Source organism: Crinia signifera, chromosome 6 (genome assembly GCF_055691185.1).
Source record: "Crinia signifera chromosome 6, ASM5569118v1, whole genome shotgun sequence".
NCBI lineage: Eukaryota > Metazoa > Chordata > Amphibia > Anura > Myobatrachidae > Crinia > Crinia signifera.
The window spans coordinates 275,435,766-275,457,423 of NC_139222.1; the positions used below are offsets into that span (position 1 = coordinate 275,435,766).

The 21,658-nt window shown below is 41.8% G+C and overlaps 1 protein-coding gene across 1 annotated transcript in view; it reads left to right on the top strand.

Moving 5' to 3' along the window:
• Positions 1-21,658, top strand: part of LOC146009367 (secretory phospholipase A2 receptor-like) — a 54,800-nt gene that overhangs the window by 5,491 nt on the left and 27,651 nt on the right. Inside the window, exons 2-5 of the mRNA XM_083149668.1 lie at positions 8,466-8,549; positions 10,667-10,815; positions 10,919-11,031; positions 11,385-11,446. Of these exons, the coding sequence (XP_083005794.1) occupies positions 8,466-8,549; positions 10,667-10,815; positions 10,919-11,031; positions 11,385-11,446 (408 nt within the window). The remainder of the gene's footprint in view (positions 1-8,465; positions 8,550-10,666; positions 10,816-10,918; positions 11,032-11,384; positions 11,447-21,658) is intronic.

The following is a 21,658-nucleotide window of genomic DNA, read 5'->3' on the forward strand; positions in this document are numbered from 1 at the left end:
TGGTTTCATAAAATCACGGGGCTGAACAAATAGCCTTCCCCAGGATTTTTTTAAACCAGCACCAGGCTCAAGGGCCGGTCCTGGTTCACAAAATACGGGGGACAAAATGAGTAGGGGTCCCCCGTATTTCAAGAACCAGCACCGGGCCCAACCAGCCAGCAGGGTAATGCCACAGCCAGGGGGAGACTTTTTATACAATTCCCCCCGGCCAAAGCATTAACCCCCTGACCGGTCAGCATGGGCAGGGGTCCTGGGGGAGTGGGGACCCCCCCCCCAAAGAAGGGACCCCCCCCTCCAGAACTTACCTGCCCATGCTGAAGCCCGGGGCTGTCCTCGATGCCCCTGGGCGGTGGGCATCGAGCTGATTTTGTGTAACAGATGAAAACTATTATCTTATACCGTGGAACTATGAGTCCCAGCAAGCCTCCCCCGCATGCTGGGACTTGGAAAACCACAAGTCCCAGCATGCGGGGCATTAAAGGGCCCGCTGGCACTTGTAATTCCACAGTAAAAGAAATAGTTAAATAAACACACTGACACCCATTAAAAATAAAACTTTAATATACACAAAGCCCATACATACTGATAGTTACCTATCTTGAGCCCGTTGGTAGGTCCCTGGGTCCGGTCCGGTGCCTTGGTTCCGGGGCCTTGGTTCCGGGGCTGGTCCGGGTCCGGGGCTCCAGGGCTGAAGAGTCCGGGGTCCTGAATCCGAAGAAATCCATGGGGGACCTAGGGAAGGAAATCCTACTTACCAGTTCCTCTGGCGAAGATCCCGACATCTTCGTCTTCTCTGTCTCTGCCGCAGTCCCCCGCATCAGCCGCCAGTACCCTATAGACTTTGAGAGGCGCAGAGATGTTTCATCTTCCGCGCCTCTCACCCTAATGATTCTATTGGCCGCCTAGCGGCCAATGTGGAGCCGACTTTCTCGGCTATTTGTTCAGCCACGTGAATTTATGAAACCAGGACCGGCTCTTTGAGCCCGGGGCTGGTTATGCTCAAGAGGGGGGACCTCACGCCGGTTTTTTTTTACACTTTTTTTTTACACAAAATCGCACATTTCTGAAAATGTGCTGATTTTCATGACTGAAAATCGCACATTTTCATGCCTAAAAATCGCACTATATCGCACTTTATCGCGCTTTTTTGCCGCGAATTCGCATCTCATTAAATATGCGAATTGACAGCAAAAGTGCGATTTTTAAAAAGTGCGATATAGGGTGAATTGGGAAAAAATCGCATTTTCATTCATTCCACTAAATCTCACCCCATTTGTTAAAGCGTTTGAGAGTTCTCGTGGAACATCCAAACACACACAAAATTTTTTATTATACTTCTGTAGATCCAACTATACTGCATAATTTCAGTGTTTATTTCACTGACACCTGCTGATTATAGACAGAATAGCACACTAGTTGAAATGCATATATTGGAACTTACTTATTCTGAGAATATTATGAGTATCATAAAATCCAAATCTATATTAATCTCATAACCATCACAGTATTGCGTACTTTTATTAATCCAAATATCCAGATTGTTGGATTATTGCTGAGCATGTCAGTGTTATTCTACTGATATCTGCTGGTTACATATGAATATTGCACAGCTTTGATACATTAACATGCTGCATTGTCTCAAACAGTAGATGTGACATTAGTACTTTATATTTATGCATTCATTTATTTAGAGTTTTATATAGTTCAGCAGATTGTAGACAGTGATAAAACAAACATGGAGGTAAGAGGGCCCTGCTGCAAGCTTACAATCTATAGGTATATACTGTAGGAGGGAAACACAAGGAAAGGCACCAGTATATGCACTACTGTATAATTAATCTCATTGAGACAGATGTAAATGCCTATATCAAGTTAATTATTGCTGATAATTAGTGGTACTGAATGAATGAGATAGATATTACCTGTCCTATTTCTACAATAAGTCCCCCCCCCCCTTCCCGCACGACCATAACCATCCCCAGGCTCAAAGAGCCAGTCCTGTTTTAAAAATCAGGGAACAAAAGGAAATATAGGTCCCCTGGATCTTTTTAAACCAGCACCAGGCTCAAGTGCTGATCCTGGTTCCCAAAATATGGGGGACAAAATGAGCAGGGGTCCCCCATATGTTGAAAACCAGCACCAGGCTAAACCAGCCAGCAAGGTAATGCCATAGTTGGGGGGGAGACTTTTCATACAAGCCAGGGGGGTGGCAAAGCATTTACTCCCCTGACCGGTCAACCTGGGCAGAGATCCAAGGGAAGTGGGGACCCCCCAATGAAAAAACAAGAAAGAAAAGGATTGTCTCTTTGTTGGGGCACTTAAAGAAGAAAAGAAGAATGATTTTAAAATTTGCCTTTTTTTATTTAAAAAAAGGCAAATTTTAAAATCATTCTTCTTTTCTTCCTTAAGTGTGCCAACAAAGAGACAGTCCTTTTCTTTCTTGTTTTTCCATTGTACACTATTGTCCTTGGCAGCACCCCCAACAGCAAAAATCATAATAACGAATAAATCGTTTATAATTAAATAATTGGGGCCATTCCTGGGTACATCAAGTACCTACCTGTGCAAAAGTAACTTCCCCTTTCCCCTAAGGACCCCCCAATAAAGCTGTCCCACCTAAAGAATTTACCTGCCCAGGCTGAAGCCTGAGGTTGTTCCCAGTGCCCCTAGGCTTTGGGCACCGGGCTGATGGTACTGTAAAAAATAGAATAAACTATTATGTATTGCTGTGGAACTATGAGTCCAAGCAAGTCTGCCCCGCATGTTGGGACTTGGATGCATGCAGGGCATTGAAGGTGTTAAAATCTAATATTTCCCAAACTGATGGACAATAAGTAGGTTTTGTAGTGTATGTAATGTGTCCACACACCTTTACCCTTTATTCCTAACTACGAGCGAACCAATGTGTACTGCCATGTAGTGTACCTTATCAGGGACACCCATACACTCATTGTGGTATCCTTACCAGTACTTAAACTCACTCTCAATGTACCAGATATCATTCCTGTAAACACTTCCGCTTATTACACAAGACAGTATAAATTCAGAGTTAGGGTACAAAGTCCTTCACCATATGTATTAAGTCCCTAATGGACAAAAGGGGTAACAGAGTATATCAAGAGTACTTACAATATGGGTGTGGGTTGGCACTGGCAAATTTGAAAATTTCTGATCAACAATTATGAACGTACATATACAGTATTGTACCAACGTTCTTACCGCGCACAAACAGAATGGTCGGCGGTGTCTGGTTGGTGGTGCTCCCAAAGAAAGTTCAACGGAAAGACTGAAAGAGTATTTTGTCACAGGTGACGAAGGAAGAACAAAACGGTTTTTGGGGCACACTTCTAAATTGTAATGGATAGAATGTATTAAAATTTAACTTTTATTGGAAAACTAACACTAAAATATCAGCAAGTGTGACAATACATATTAATTTCAATATACATGGTGAACATAGTACATACAGAATAGTGGTCACAAGTGAACTTTTGGTGGCGAAAATGATTAGAGTGAGTGAACAAAGAAATTCTTAAATGGATTTGATGGTTCAGACAAATTTACCAACCAAAACAATGTTTTACAAAGAGGTGTACATGACGCATGACACTGTGCCCCCTATATAGATGGATAATGCGGTCTGATTTTTCTATAATCTTGAGTACAGGAGAAAGGCAGGTAAAGAGTGAAGAGATAGGTTGCTCCCTTGGCCAAGTAGTTTCTGCAATCCGGTATATCACAGCTCTGGGTATTCCCCGTCGGTCACCCCTACGGGTACTAGCCCAACCAATCACTGCTTAGCTTCTGAGTTCGGGATGAGAATCAGGCATGCCAGTGATGTATGGCAGTAATTTTACCATGGGATGACAGCGTGCCTTGGTCATGAGAAGGCTTATATGTGCTTCTGCTTTTCACTGTAAGAATAGCACCTGGTCCTTTGTTACATTTGGCCTTGCAGAGAGACCAGGAGTACTACAATAAATGAGAGAACAGCGTAGTATAGGTTGAGCTGTGGGTATCATGAAACCCCTCTTCTGCTATTCACCATCTATCGTTAGACATCGAATGGTGATTGAGAGTGATAGGGGTATCATGGGAGACCCAGCAGAGAAAAATGGTAAAAAAAAAATTTAAGAAATGTACCCAAGTCTCCAAGTTGGTATCAATATTGATGTCACTGAGGGCCAGATTGCACTCAAAGGAAAATATTTTTCAAGAAACAAAGCAGGAATATTAGAACATGCATGCAGGTAAATATTTTTTTATACAATATTTCCGGTTGGTATACGCAGCATGTGAAGTATATGAATTCTGCCACCTATACTATTACAGTTACAAAGTGTCAAAGCAAAAGAAATATGAGCACAGAGTATCATCAATGGAGACAGTCAAAGAGTGTAATATAAATGTATCTTTGCTTTTTAGAGACAACAAATGCCAAGATTGGGCTATAGCCCTGGGTGGTCAGGGAGAGGCAAACAAATGCTATGCATAACAGCAGCTTTTGATCACCAACATATGGCTGCCCTGTGATGGTACAAACAAGGAAAAACTATTTTAATCTATGTAGAAGCTTGAAACCTCTAGCTGCCTACTAGTGGTGCCTAGATGTCGACACAATTGTCGGAAACAGGTGCCCCGATTGGTGCTCAAAACAGTCAGTCTGGTGAAGATATCACACGGTACACTTTAAATGTTATGCACACGGGCACATTTTAGGCTAGACGATATAAGTATTTTATACATAGGTTGCTCAATTGTCAAAAAGAGGTGACCCAATGGTGACCCAATTGGTGCTAAAAACAATCAATCTGGTAGAGATGTCACGCAGTGCGCTTAAATCTTATACACATGGGCAGATTTAGGCTACACGATATAAGTGCATTAAACATTGGTTGCTCGGCGGCAATGCTCTTGTTAATCAACAGGTTTTGTTTGACAAACACAGCTGGCTGTCCAGTGATAGCTCCATGGGTGCCAGCAACAGTGCCAGGATAATGGCACCGATCGTGCTGACAAGACAGTCCCATGAGTGTGACAACTGGGGGTTGGGTATGCATGGAGTAAGTGGGGCAGTTTAAATAAATGCTAAATAGCGCCGGGCAGCAACATGAGCAGCCAGGGAGAGTCTCACTCTGTCCGGCGCCCGCTCTGTGAGGTGTCTGAGCCGGCTGTGAACAGTGGGTCGTGGAAGCTGTACACACTCACTGGTGCAGAGGGGGACCGGGGTGAAACGGTCTCAACCCGGTGTATGTGCCGCGGGTACCTGGCGTTGGTAGGAGGGCTGTGTGGGCCAGAGTTTCTCCTAAGAAGTCATTGCCGCGTCCTGGTTCAGGAAGGGGGGGCATGTCAGGGTCGTCTACTGACATGTGTTTCGCATAGTAGCTTGTTCAGTGACGTGTCGATTGATTGTTTTTTAGCACCAATTGGGGCACCTTTTTTTGACAATTCAGCAACCAATGTATAAAGTATTTATATCGTCTAGCCTAAAATGTGCCCGTGTGCATAACATTTAAAGTGTATCGTGTATTATCTTCACCAGACTGACTGTTTTGAGCACCAATCGGGGAACCTGTTTCCGACAATTGTGTCGACATCCAGGAACCACTAGTAGGCAGCTAGAGGTTTCAAGCTTCTACATAGATTAAAATAGTTTTGCCTTGTTTGTACCATCACAGGGCAGCCATATGTTGGTGATCAAAAGCTGCTGTTATGCATAGTAATTGTTTGCCTCTCCCTGACCACCCAGGGCTATAGCCCAATCTTGGCATTTGTTATCTCTAAAAAGCAAAGATACATTTATATTACACTCTTTGACTGTCTCCATTGATGATACTCTGTGCTCTTATTTATTTTGCTTTGACACTTTGTAACTGTAATAGTATAGGTGGCAGAATTCCTATACTTCACATGCTGTGTGTACCAACCGGAAATATTGTATACAAATATTTACCTGCATGCATGTTCTAATATTCATGCTTTGTTTCTTGAAAAATATTTCCCCGTGGGTGCTATCTGGCCCTCAGTGAAATCAATACTGAGACTAGTTACACTACTCCAACTTGGAGACTTGGGTACATTACTTAAAAATCTTTTTACCATTTTTCTCTGCTGGGTCTCCCATGATACCCCTATCACTCTCAATCACCATTCGATGTCTAACGATAGATGGTGAATAACAGAAGAGGGGTTTCATGACACCCACACCTCAACCTATACTATCTATGCTGCTCTCTCATTTGTTGTAGTACTCCTGGTCTCTCTGCAAGGCCAAATGTAACAGAGGACTAGGTGCTATTCTTACAGTGAAAAGCAGAAGCACATATAAGCCTTCTCACGACCAAGGCACGCTCTCATCAGATGGTACAATTACTGCCATACATCACTGGCACGCCTGATTCTCATCCCGAACTCAGAAGCTAAGCAGAGATTGGTCGGGCTAGTACCCATAGTGGTGACCGACGGGGAATACCCGGAGCTGTAATACACTGGATTGCAGAAACTATTTGGCCAAGGGAGCAACCTATCTCTCCATACTTTACCTGCCTTTCTCCTGTACTCAAGATTATAGAAAAATCAGACCGCATTATCCATCCATATAGGGGGCACAGTGTCATGCGTCATGTACACCTCTGTGTAAAACATTGTTTTGGTCGGTAAATTTGTCCGAACCATCAAATCAATTTAAGGATTTCTTTGTATTGTTTCACAGAGTTCACTCACTCTAATCAATTTTGCCACCAAAAGTTCACTTGTGACCACTATTATGTATGTACTATGTTCACCATGTATATTGAAATTAATATGTATTGTCACACGTACTGATATTTTAGTATTAGTTTTCCAATAAAAGTTACATTTTAATGCATTCTATCCATTACGATTTACAAGTGTGCCCCAAAAACCGTTTTGTTCTTCCTTTGTCACATTTGTAACAAAATACTCTTTATATCAAGAGTACACTGTATACAATTCTTAACAATAACTAATGAAAAATGGGAAATACAAATGTAAGTACAATCCAACTATAATGCAACTACAAACAATATAGTCTCTCTCACACACACAGGCACCCCTCCCCCAGACCAGTGCACTGTATTCAAAGTCCTGAGCACAGTGGAATATAATGTCCCTAGTCCGTGTGAAGCATTATATACGGTTCAGACAATGGGGTACAATAAAGTTCTTAATTGGTCAAGAGGTCAGGTTTTGCTTCTCCTTATTGGTACAGCAAAGATGTACAGCTGGTTCTTTGTTCAAGGCTTCCTCATTGTCTAGGGGTTACCGCTGTACATCTGGTTTCAACTGGATTTCTTTGAGTTTGCCCTTCCTCATGACAATGTGGAGAGTAATAAATATAATGTCCAAAAGTTATGAATGGTATATGCTGCATATTTCAAACAAACACCAGAACACTACATGTGATAGACTGCTCACATAGATACTAAATATGTCCAGGGGAAATTGTGTATTATCCTTAATGCTATGTGTTGCGATATTTAACCATATAACTATATTTTATTATTTGTGATTGTGAGGTATGATTCTATGTGTGTTAGTATTGCTGCCCTTTGCATTCACATAATGATCCTACTTGCTCTGGTACATATATACGTAAATATGCCGACGAAAATGGCGGCCATAGTATGTTAGCGTGCTTAAGGTTTACCGTCAACGGGTGGACTGTCGAAGTCGTATTGCATGTATGACTTTGACAGTCCATCCTTTGACAGCAAAGAAAACACATTTTAAAACTTCTGAAAATGTAAAAATTCATAACAATATTTTTTTCTAGAAAGGGCAAAAAAATTAAATGACAGTTGCATAAGGTGTACTTTAAGGGGGATTGAATTATTATGCTCGATAGCTACTCCTACATAATGGATAAATGGGGTGCACATTTACCTAACAATACATTCTGGGGAGTTATGAGTGAGAGGGGAAACAACCTTTATATGCATTTAGCTGATAACTAGTACCATTATTATGATGTGGGGACTTCATCTAACCTAAAAAAGATGTTGGGGGTCATGGGACAACAAGGAACAGGTTGGGGACCAAAGGAGTAATGGGGTAGCACAATTATATACATTTTTTCGTACGGTATCCCTCAATGTATGATGATTTCGATCATAGGGTCATGTACCAAACCCTCATGTTCTGTGATGTCTCTCATCCTTAAACTCATGATTTCTGTATGCTTTGTTTTTCCCCGGGTCATCACTCTTACACACTCTTACCAACTCCGGTTCTGGGTAATGTATCAGGTTTACTTAGGGATTCTATCTCAACCTGATCTGGGTAAGTTAACAAACTTTCAGAGCCCCGCTCCATTCTTTCTATAACTTGGCAGCCACAAAATGTCCTTGAGTAGAAAAAGTACCTGCTTCCCGCCTCTGGATGGCTCTGCATCAATCTTTTCAACCTAAATAACAGATACTAAATTGCTCTTCTGTCTCTTTCAGTGTATCAGTATAACAATACAAATGATGTGACCTGTAAAACAGAGATACAACAGCTCTGTGTGAGCTCCAACGGGACACTGCAAGGTAAGTGCTGCTGTATCATCTATGGATGTCTCATGGAGATCCAGACCAACTGATAAATAATTGTGCAATGTGAGCCTGAGTCAGAGATCGGAGGAATTGCAGAGGCTCACACAAGGGGATTTGTAATTCTGTCCATAAAAGGGGCGAATGCAGCAGGTGTTTATTTGGAATTTGCGCTTCCTACAGTATATGAAAAAGAAACCTTATTCTTTCCATTTGCAATCAAAGAGCCGCACACATAGATGTAGCCTCAGATCACCATTGTGACCAACAGTTTGGTTTGGCAGGCTGCATAAAATGAGGGTTACCCAGCCTGGCTGGTTCCTGGCAGCTTGCAAGACTGAATTGGCGATCAATGGGAAAAAGCTGTGGCAAGCCAATTAGCACAACCTACAGGTGTAGCCATGCTCATGTATCCTATTGAACCACCATCCCGGCTTCCTTGTCCCACCATGTAAAATATCCCATTATGGCATACTAAGGCATAATACAATGAAAGTATGTAATTACACTGCTTCTTAGCTGGATGGTATTTGTTCCACTAATGAAAATTACCGTACATTGCCAGAGATGGATACGTGAAGTACCATCACCATTTACCAACCTTCTTTGCTTCCACTTTATTTGGTTATGCCGAACTTAGCTCCAAGGGTGGGCTCCCTTGTGGCCGATAGTCTCAGCCCGTCACCATTTTGTAAATGCTATATGCTATGTTGTTGCTACTTCAGAACCAGGGACTCATGATTAGTTTAGGGCCCCCCTCTTCCTATATAGTAAATGCCAAGCTTAGCTCCGTAAGGATGGGGTGCATGCAGGGTTAGGGGTGGTGCAGGCAGCGGCGGGGGGGGGGGAGAGGCACGCTCTATCAGAACAGAGCATGTGAGAATCTCAAGCACGCACATGCCCCCTTCTGGCGGGTGCCGAAGGAAGTGGATGGTGATAGAATGTCCAGGAGCTACTCTAATGAGAGCTGCTCCATCTGTAGGTATGTCTATATGTCGACCACGCCTGTAATTGCATATTAAATGCTTCATCACAGTTTTATCATTCTGAAAACCAGAAGGGTCTAAAGAAACCTTTATGTGTCGGCCAGTATTGTGTTAAATACGCATAATGTCAGCTCCTTCTCATAGTGTATTATATAGATTACACAGGGGTGTCAGATACTGCAGTATGGTGCTCTACACATCTGGGAGAGACTTAGCCAATACTTCTTATATAATCTGTACAAGTGTGTGGTATCAGGATTACACTATTGTATATATTTTCTCTTTTCTTAATTTTATGACATTTAGACAACACCATCGAAGAGTTTGATTACATCACTTATATCATCTACAGTATAAGGACTAGAGATACAGTATGCCAGGGCTGCCATCAGAAATTTTGGGGCCCAGGACTGACAACATAGGCAGGGCCTCCCTTCATTTTCGTGAACAGTCGGCCATGCCTGGTGAGACCGGTGTCTGCAGCTCTGGCTTCACATCTCAACCTCTACATTGCTTCAAGGAAAATGTGAACTTGGTTTAGGACAAATTATACTTGACAGACTGTAGGGCCCCCTTTCTGTATGGGCCTGGGACTGGAGTCTATGCAGTCATCCCATGATGGCTGTCCTGCGGTATGCACCAACCCTTGTGTTTTTATTTTTGTGTTATGGTTTTGCAAAGCCAAACTCACATGTTTTCAGTGTGAATCACATCATTGGTTCACCCTCGATACAGCAATTTGTGCTCTATAAGTAAACAGCCTAGGATGGTGGTCGGGGGGGATGTAGGAAGCTTTCCCACCTCTCTGGGGGCCTGGAGAGCCACCAGATATTCTGGAGCACCCTGTCCATTCAGGGAGGGTAGGCAAGTATGCTGTAAAGGAAGGAGGGGGACATGACAGGGTCACAATACTACAGTATATACTTGCTGCGCCCATTCAGTGATCAATATGCCAAGTTCCATTAGTGCAATGTGAAGATTTAGTAGAGCTCATCTTTGACAAAAAAAATGTTGATGTTTGGGTGTAATGGACTCTGATGTCTTATTACAATGCAAACTAAACATAATGTAACCTGGCAAAGCTGTAGATTAAAAAGAGAATGTTACAAAAACAATTGTGTCTTACAGGGTGCGCACTGTGTCCTAGTAACTGGCTGCTGTATGGGGACAACTGTTATTACTATTCAGATGCTACATTGAGGACATGGAACCAGAGCCAGGAGCTGTGTGAGGTGATGGGAACCCACCTACTAGTCATAGAGGACCAGGAACAGCAGGTGAGCGGTCTGTGCTCTACTTTGAGGCACAATAAAACCATCTTAAATAATATATTATATTTAAATAGAATTGTAATCACCTTGTTATATTACTGTGTTCTAGGCATTTATAACAAACAATCTCACAAGACAGACTGGGGACATGATTTGGATTGGACTATACCAGGCTGGAGATAGGTGGAGATGGGTGAACGGCAGGCACCATAACACCAGCCTGTAAGTGAATTTGATGTTAGAGGCAGCTTTTGTTCTAGCAATAACCTGTAATCCAGGCCGTGTGCATTAACATGGGTGTGGTTTGGCGCTCCGACAGTGGGGATGCTGATGGTCAGTATACCGACATTGTCATACCGACTGCCGATAATCGGACAGGTGGGGCAAACTCAGTGAAGCCCCTAGTTGGCCTGCTGAGCTTGCAATGCTGTGCATGCCACAATGGGGGCTTGGTGGCTCACTGTGCTTGCCACAGGTTCTATTCTCCCTCTGTTATACCGTTGTAATATTATTTATCCTTAGAACCTCCAGAACATTCTAATGTGATTTTTTTTGTTTTTGTTTTTCTTACACAGGTTCCAGCTGAATGATAATGCAGGAAGCTGTGCATTAATGAGTAGAAATGGTTATTATACTGGTGTGTGTAACTCTACATATAAATTCATATGTCAAAGGAAAGCTTTGATGGTGTGACATTGCTGTAATAGGAGAATACGGTATGCTGATGGATCATTTATGGCTAAAGATAAATATCTGATGTATGTTCCAAATAGGACTGAAATTTAAAAAACCACAACTGTGTATTAAACATGTTTTGCTTGCAAACCTCATCTGCAGAACATGTGTCTCAGTGATCTAAACAGGCCATACAGTACTATCTCAGAAATGTATGGCCATCTGATCCCTCGCTAGCCGTCTGGGACCTTCCCGGGCAGCAGGATCGCATGCTACATTGCATGCGGTACTTTCACATGTGATGTAGTGCATGTGACCCATTCCTCAGCGCCGTAGGGGGTCCGAGTCAGAGGTCGGACCTGCATGCAGGTCCGACCTCCGACTGAAGTCCAATGCGCATGAGACCGCACATCGGACCCAATGGCATGTCATACACATCTAATTTGGGCTGGTTTCTTGGCCCAAATCACTGTAGTGTATGGGGGCCTTGAGGCAGACAACCACATTACATAAACAAGGAATTGGTATCCAGCTATATGCTGGTACCTCTAGGTGGCACTGCTTAGCCAAAAAACATTAAGATACCAAGATTTGTGATATCACTTATTTATTATAAAAAGCATCATTCATTTATACAATATAATAAAAACAACTGACACACAAGACATACAACATATAACACAAAGAAGTGACGAGGCTCAGTATATTCTTATATACTGAGGCTATTTCATAATGAGTGTTCAATATATATCAGAGGCATTGTATAGTTACCAGTCCCAGTGTATATTAAATTGCAGGGTTCCTTTCAGATATTTCTTAGAATCTGTATGCCTGTATATGTGGGTTTATATCCATATATAAATTAGTTTTTTATATATATTTTTTATGTATCTTTTTAAGTAAAGCCACATATGTATTATTGAAGTGGCAAGCTGAGGAGTAAACAAATATATATGATGAATTGACAACGAGAGGCTGATAAAGAGTTAATATGAGGCTATGAACGAGTTATCCATACCAATATGTCACATCCACCATGGCATTTACCCAAAACCCCTGTGCTGTACTCAGCCCTAGGCTCTCTAGCTGCACTTATAAAACCATGGCGCTCACCTCTGCTTGTGTCCCTGGCTCCAGTGCGGTACATGTGGCTGCGCTGTCACCGCGTGGTGACACCGGTGCTGTGTGCTCTGGTTCCATGCAGGGTATGAGTGGCGTGCCGCCATATGTGTTTGTGCCTGGTTAGCTCTCTGACTGAATGCCGGCGTTGCGCAGCTGCATACAATCCGGAATGGCTGAAATCTGTCGCCCTCTCTGGCGGGCGTCATCTTGTTGGTTACCTCAGCCTCTCCTGTGCGGCTCCGCCTCCCCTGTCAGATTGCCTGACCTATCGCTGCACAGTCCACCTGTTAAGTACTGACTGGCCGGGTTAGACCGGCAGTCAGTACAATGATGTCGATCCCTCAGCATCATTGCTCCGGTCTGGCTCTGTAGTTGTCCACTACAATCCTGAGCATATTCAAAGAATGTCTCCTTCTGATCGTCAACTGCTCCAAGTGCCACTGACTCCATTGCCACCAATGAGGATTCAACAAGGTTAGCCCTCCCAAGGGGTCTCACCTTGCTTCACATTCACGATGGTTATTTCCACGGTCACCTCTGTCTGCAGCTACGATCTTACTCAGCAAGGATAAGTCTTCTTCATTCATTATCTTCATTATTCATTTATCTTCCAATTTTCAATCCGCTCATCCACTCTTCAACCCAATCATCCAATCTTCAATCCAATAATCCAATCCTCAATCCAATCATTCAATCTTCAACCCAATCATCCAGTCCTCAACCCAATCATCCAATCCTCAACCCAATCATCCACTCCTCAATCCAATCATTCAATCTTCAACCCAATCATCCAATCTTCAATCCAATCATCCAATCCTCAATCCAATCATCCAATCTTCAAACCAACCATCTAATCTTCAATTCAATCATCCCATCCTTAATCCAATCTTCCAATCTTCAATCCAATCTTCCAATCCTCAATACAGTCATCCAATCTTCAACCAATTATTCAATCTTCAATTATCCAATCCGATTCTTTTATTTATTCTTCAACTCTTCAAGCAATATTCCAATATTCTTTCAAGTACCAAGCATCATCATATTCTGCAATAACATATTGGACTATTGACTTTATATTTGCATATCTGCCATATATCATTTGTGCCATCAGTATCATTGTCTTGCAATACCTTTATTAAACCAACTTCATTTTATCCTATTTGTTTCACTCCATTCTGTCGTGGATGCAACCCCTTTACGTTAAAGCACCCAGCCTACGTTACTCTGCAGCTGGTGCTTCTAAAAGCGAGACAGTTTTTACTGACTCCATGGATCCTGCAATAGGTCCGGAGAGAGGCGCTGTTCCTGTACAACAACTTGCAGCTCGTCTGGATCAACAGGAGGCTGCTCAGGAGCAGGTTATTCATGCCCTTCAGGGCCTGACCCAGAGACTGGTCACTATTCAAACTACGTTGCAAAAAGGTCAAGGGCCTGTAGTTACATCTGCACCATCATCTAGACCTATGCCTACTGCCACAGGAGTTACTGCTCACCTTCAACTACCTACTCCAGCTAAATTTGATGGGAACCCTTAAAAATTGTAGGGGTTTCATCAATCAATGTGAGATTCATTTTGAACTTCAATCCTCATATTTTCCCACCAAGAGGTCCAAAGTGGCCTATGTGATATATCTTCTTACTGGTTCAGCCCTCAATTGGGCATCTCCCTTATGGGAGGAAAAATCCTCTACTAGCAGATTATGCCTGGTTTATCGCTACAATCATTTTTGATAAACCAGGGCGTGTCAGTTTCGCCGCTACAGAAATCCTAAGGCTGCGTCAAATCCTAAGGCTGCTGATCCTTAATCAATACCTAATTCAGTTCAAAATCCTAAGGCTGCTGATCCTTAATCAATACCTAATTCAGTTCAAAATCCTAGCAGCCGAGTTGGTGTGGAATGAGGAGGCCTTTTTAGCTGCATTTATGAATGGACTCTCAGACAAAATCAAAGATGAGCTTGGTGCTAGAGACCTACCCCCTAAGCTAGAAGATCTAATCTCATTATGCACAAAAATTGATCTGAAGCTCAGAGAAAGGAATCAAGAGAGAAACCGATCTGATCCTAACCCTATTTTTCTTGCTACCAAGCCATCCTCTTTATCAGAGGAAGAACCTATGCAGGTTAACCGTTCCAAACTAACTCCAGCTGAGCGTAAACATCGCCAAGTTGAACGCCTTTGTCTGTATTGTGCTGATCCCCAGCACTCCGTCGATTCCTGTCCTAAGAAGCCGGGAAACGCTAGAACCTAACCTGTAAAAGAGAGGGCAGGTTAGGGGTTGTCCTTACCTCTCTAAATAACAAAGATTGTATTCTTCAAGTTTCCTTGCAGGTTAAACATCAGCTCAGACAGTTGCCAGCTCTTCTCGATTCAGGAGCAGCAGAAAGCTTCATCACTACTGATGTTGTTAAGCATTGGCACCTACCCACTACACCGCTTCATCGCCCTGTATATCTCACTGCAGTGGATGGGAGTCATATATTGGGAGAGATGTCACACAAAAAACCCAACCTTTAACTCTGCAAATTGGTTTACATACAGAAAGAATACAGTTCTTTGTCATCCCCAAATCCTCCTACCCAATCGTCCTGGGACTCCCCTGGTTATGTACCCATAATCCCAGTATCAATTGGGTAACTTCTCAAATCCAAACTTGGAGTACTAATTACATAGTTACATAGTAGGTAAGGCTGAAAAAAGACTTGCGTCCATCTAGTTCAACCTGGTATAGATATCCATTGCTGATTTGGTAGGTTCTGATATTTTACAGATTTTACAGATTATATTTCTTATTTGTACCCATGGATGTTTTTCTCCAGTAAATGTTTGTCCAACTTTGCCTTGATCGCATTTAATGAGCCAGCCGTTACCACCTCTCTGGGAAGAGAGTTCCAGAGTTTGACTGTTCTGACCGTAAAGAAATTCTTTCTACTAGCTGAATGAAATCTTTTTTCTTCTAATCTATACTCATGCTCTTGTGTCCTAGATTCCTTTCTAGTAGAAAAGAGGGTGTGTGACAGTTCCTTATAATGGCCCTTGATATACGTGTACATGTTGAGCATGTCCCCCCTTAAACGTCTCTTTTCCAATGTAAATAGTCCCAAATTGCTTAATCTCTCCCAGTAGCTTAAATTCTCCATTCACCTAATAAGCTTTGTTGCTCGCCTTTGGACTTTTTCTAATTCTATGATGTCCTTTTTATAGTGTGGGGCCCAGAACTGCACTCCGTACTCGAGGTGAGGTCTCACCAATGCTTTATACAGTGGCATAATTACCCTTGAGTCCCTAGTTTCCTTTCCCCTTTTAATACATGCCAGAATTTTGTTGGCCTTTTTTGTAGCTACATTACAATGGGCACTACATCCCAGTTTGCTGTCTATTTGGCCTCCTAGATCCTTTACAAGTATGGAATTACCCAGTTCCTCTCAGCTAAGGTTGTAACTTGCACACTGGTTGTGTCTCCCAAGGTGCATAACCTTACATTTATCTACATTGAACCTCATCTTCCATTTTTTTGCCCACTCATCAAGAATTGCAAGATCATTTTGAAGCATGGTGACATCTTCTGATGATTTGATGACTTTGCTAAGTTTTGTATCATCCGCAAAGATGGATACATTGCTGAGTAACCCTATCCCAATATCTTTAATAAAAATGTTAAACAAAATGGGCCCCAAAACCGAACCCTGGGGCACTCCACTTAGTACCGGTATCGTATCTGATACGGCACCATTCACAACCACTCTTTGTTCTCTATTACATAGCCAATTCCCTACCCATCTGCAGATACTTTCACCCAATCCTAGGTTCTCCATTTTATTAATCAATCTCTTGTGTGGGACAGTATCAAATGCTTTAGCGAAATCTAGGAAAATCACATCTACAGCATTTCCATTATCGAGGATTTTGCTAACCTCTTCATAGAACCCTAGTAGATTAGTTTGGCATGAACGATTTTTCACGAACCCATGTTGGTTAGTACTGAGTAGACGGTGATGGTCTAAATATTCCTGGATACCATCCCTTAAAAATCCTTCAAATAGTTTACCCACAATTGATGTTAAACTAACGGGTCTGTAATTAGCGGGATCTTACTTTTTTGAATTTTGGCACTACCTCTGCTATTCTCCAATCTTTTGGTACTATACCTGACGATAGTGACTTGCTAAAGATATAATGTAGGGGGGTAGCTAGTTCATCCCTTAATTCCATTAATACCCTCGGATGAATCCCATCTGGCCCTGGTGATTTATTTGTTTTGAGCCTCAGTATTATTTCCTTCGGCGTGAAATCCACAATGAGATCTGGCTTATTTGTCCCGTTTGTGGTAAATGTTCGTTCCACAGTCTGCTCTCCCTTAGTAAATACTGATGAGAAGAACTCATTTAACAGTTTTGCTTTTCCCTTGTCCTCAGTAACACTTTTTCCACTAGTATTAATTAGTGGGCCTATGTTTTCCTTAATTAAACGTCTACTATTTTTTTTTTTTTTTTTTAATTTTCTTTATTGAAAATTTTTCGACATTAACAACAATAGTAGTATTAGGTCATCATAATATAACATTACAATCACACAATGTATAATAGCACATAATGTTCATTACAATATACATCAATAATATCTACATTATGTTCTGAAGATAAGCCCTGTGGCTTGCCAAGATATTCAGGATTTCTTTTGTAATATCAGTCTCAACCACCATCATAATAGTGGAAAAATTTTCCTATCAGACTAAGTTTACAATTAAAGTATCTAATTATCAAGGTACTAAACAATTAGAGGCAACATCGCGGGCCAAGTCAAGACAGGACAAACAAGACAGACAGACCTAATCACGCAGACAAAAGACAAAGACAGGGGGGATTGTTTAGGTAAGGTTCAAGGAGGTTGAGAGGGGTGGAGAGAATAGTAAAGGGGGGGAGGGAGGGAAGGGGGAAGGGGAGGGATACAATGGAGATCAACATCAGTTATAACCTTTTAGTTTAACATTTTTAAATGTATTATAGGATATACAGTAGTCCTAATTATAGTTTCAACTAGAATGCAGAGAATAGCATAATTCACATCTAAGAGAGTACCAGTTCGAGGCATTTCACTTCTAAGCCAACCGCAACTGACATCAAGAGGAGTATGTACGTGAATCAGACAATCGATTGCTTCAAACAGTGTCAAAGACCGATAAAATATGAGATTTTACTGTAGGGTCGAGAGAGTCAATATAAGGTGTCCACTTCCTGAAAAATCTACTTGATCCATACGACAGGTCCAGTTTTGCGTATCTTCTTTCAAAATAGAGAATTTGCAACAGCTTTTGTTTAACTGCTGCTAACTGGGGAGCAGTTTTTGCAGTCCAGTGGATGAGGATACATTTTCTAGCTATCGTTACAACCAGTATTAACATTGGTACATTTTGCTCTGTAACCCCTTCCATTTGCCATTTATCAAGGGATATGCCCATAAGCGCCAACGGTTCTACATGGAAGCGCACATGGAACATATCTGAGAGAAAGTTAGTAACTTTATGCCAGAAGCGGTTTATTTTGTAGCATAAACGTCTACTATTTATGTATTTAAAAAACTTCTTTGGGTTGGTTTTGCTTTCAGTGGCTATGCACTCTTCATATAATATTTTAGCTGCTTTGATTACCCCTTTACAAGTTTTGTTTGATTCTTTGTATTTTGCGAACGCCTCCTCATTCAAGTTATTTTTATAGAATTTAAAGGCTCTGGTTTTATTGTTGATAGCTGACATTACTTTTTTGTCCAACCATGGTGGCTTTTTTTTGTTGAATTTACCTCTAGTTACTTTAGGAATGTATTCAATAGTTAGTGAATCAAGCACCTTTTTTTAGAGTATCCCACATTTCCTCTGCATTTTTTCCCTCCATAACCGTTTCCCACCCAGTTCCTGTTAGGGCTTCCCTGAATAATTCAAAGTTCGCTTTTCTGAAGTTTAGTATTTTTGCAGATCCTTTTTGATGTAATTTACTGAAGTTGATTTCCAGTGAAACCATATTGTGATCACTGTTCCCTAATTGTTCAATTACTTTTGTGTTTGAAACTAAGTCTGTGTTATTTGTTAATTAGTCTGTGTTATTTGTTATTTGTTAATTGTACAAAATCATGTTTTAAATCTTTTGCTCCAACCCGTCAAGTCTCTCTTCAAGTACCAGAAGGGTTACCTATTCAATACCAAGAGTTCTCTGATGTTTTTTCTAAACAGGTCACTGATAAATTGCCTCCTCATCGTTCATGGGACTGTTCTATCGAATTAGTACCAGGGAAAAAGCCTCCACGAGGTCGTACTTACCCTTTGTCTGTACCTGAAACACAGGCCATGTCAGAATACATTGAGGAAAACTTGGCCAAAGGTTTCATAAACCCTTCGTCATCTCCTGCAGGGGCATGCTTCTTTTTCATAAAGAAAAAGGATGGAGGACTACGTCCCTGTATCGACTATAGGGGGTTAAACTAAATCACTATCAAAAATCGATATCCACTACCACTCATCACGGAACTTTTCGACAGAATTAAAGGAGCCACCATCTTTACTAAATTGGATCTTCACGGTGCATATAATCTCATCCGCATCCGTGAAGGTGATGAGTGGAAAACCGCATTGTGGAAAAACACAAGAGATGGACATTATGAATATTTTGTCATGCCTTTTGGGTTAACTAATGCTCCAGCAGTTTTCCAGTCTTATATGAACGAACTGTTTCGTGATCTGCTTTACAAACATGTGGTGGTCTATCTCGACGATTTATTAATATTGGCCAACAGTTTACAAAAACATCGAGAGATTGTCAGGGAGGTGCTTTCCCGCCTCAGGAAAATTTTTCACTTCTGTAAATTGGAAAAATGTACTTTTGAAGTGTCTTCCATACCTTTTCTAGGTTACATTGTATCGGGGTCCGGTCTGGAGATGGATCCTGCAAAAGTAGAAGCCATTCAGTCACACTCTCCGAGGTATCCAAAGATTCCTTGGTTTCGCAAATTACTACAGGAAATTCATTAAAGACTTTTCCACCATCGTTGCCCCAATAACTGCCCTCACTCGCAAAAATGCCAAACCTTCCAAATGGGATACTGAAGCTGCTGACGCCTTTTTATTGCTCAAGAAGAAATTAATCTCTGCACCAGTGTTGACTCAACCAGATGTCTCTTTGCCTTTTACTCTCGAGGTTGATGCCTCTGCCATTGGCATAGGTGCAGTTCTGTCCCAGGTGAGAGCTGATGGACAGTTGCACCCATGTGGCTTTTTCTCCAAAAAAATTTCCCCGGCTGAACAGAATTATGCCATAGGGGAACAAGAATTATTAGCGATTAAAATGTCCTTGGAGGAGTGGCGGTATCTTTTAGAAGGGGCAGTTCATGTTATTAATATCATTACTGATCATAAGAATTTGCTGTATTTGAAAAATGCTCAATGTCTTAATCCCCGTCAAGCCAGATGGGCATTGTTCTTTTCAAGATTTAATTTTAAATTGTCTTTCTCTCCTGGAGCAAAAAATCGAAAGGCGGATGCCTTGTCTAGATCGTGGGAGACTGAGGAGGAAGCGAGATCCTATAAAGGAAGTCCAATTGTCGATCCACTTGCATTTGCCATAACAATGGTGCAAGTTCCAGTACCACCAGGTAAAACTTTTGTCAAGTCTAACTCAAGACAACAGATTCTTCATTGGGCCCATGATTAAGTTTTCTGGCCATCCAGGGGTTCAGAAAACCTATGAATTCCTGTCACGTCAGTATTGGTGGCCGGGTCTGAAAAAAGATATTCAAGACTATGTTGCTTCCTGTCCTCACTGTGCCCAACACAAATCCTCCAATCTTGCTCCAGTAGGTCCATTAAGATCATTATCTATTCCCAAAAGACCCTGGTCTCATCTATCGATGGACATTATCACTGATCTTCCACCATCAGAGGGTTATACCACCATTTGGGTCGTCATAGACAGATTCTCCAAGATGGCTCATTTCATACCTCTACGAGGTCTACCTTCAGCTCCCAAACTAGCTGAATTATTCATTAAAGAAATTTTTAGGATACATGGGTTACCTGAGGAAATTGTGTCCGATTGGGGCGTACAATTTGTGGCAAAATTTTGGCGAGCTCTGTGTAAAGTTCTCAAAATCCAGCTTAATTTCAGTACAGCATACCACCCGCAGTCTAATGGTCAGACGGAGAGGGTCGATCAAGACGTAGAGGCTTTCCTTTGTTTACATGTCTCCTCCTCTCAAGATGACTGGGTGGAGGTATTGCCGTGGGCCGAATTTGGGCATAATAACCAATACCATTCGTCTTCTTCTTCTACTCCTTTCTTTGTTAATTGTGGCTTCCATCCTAGGGTTCCTGATTTCCAGCAAGTACCTGTGACATCTGTACCAGCAGTAACTTTGTCTCTCCAGCAGCTTCGACAGCATTGGAGAAAAGTCAGGAAATCTCTAACAAAAGCCTCACAAAGGTATAAAAGGTTTGCAGATCGAAAAAGAAGAGCTGCTCCTACTTGGAGAGTAGGCGACAAGGTATGGCTTTCCACCCGAAATCTTCGTCTACGTGTTCCATCGATGAAGTTTGCACCTCGTTTCATTGGGCCATTCCCGATAATACATATTATTTAAAGTATTTGTACTTTCACCCGCCTATGTTCTAGCATATCTCTCCAACCGCGCTGCTGCTGCGGTCGCGTTACCCGTTTTCTCCATTATCATCTGCGTTTTATTGGTTCACAGTTCGCAACATGGGTAAATTTTATAGTGTGTCCTTTTTATACCGACCCCTTTTTTTTTTAATCTGGGAGTGCAGCGGGTATGCTTTAATTAATTGCACAGTTGGCAAGGTGGCTTGACTAACGTACCGGACCCAAGGCCCTTGAATTTCTCCAATCAAGCAAAGTTTGCTATAGTGTCTCCCTCCCTACTTGGCAGGGGATTGCACTTTACTTTGCAAGTATAAACATAATTAATCCACAAATTTTAACCCCTTGCTTCTCCCAAAACACTTTCTTGAATGAAATGCAAAAAGGTCCCGGAATACTATAGACCCACTTGC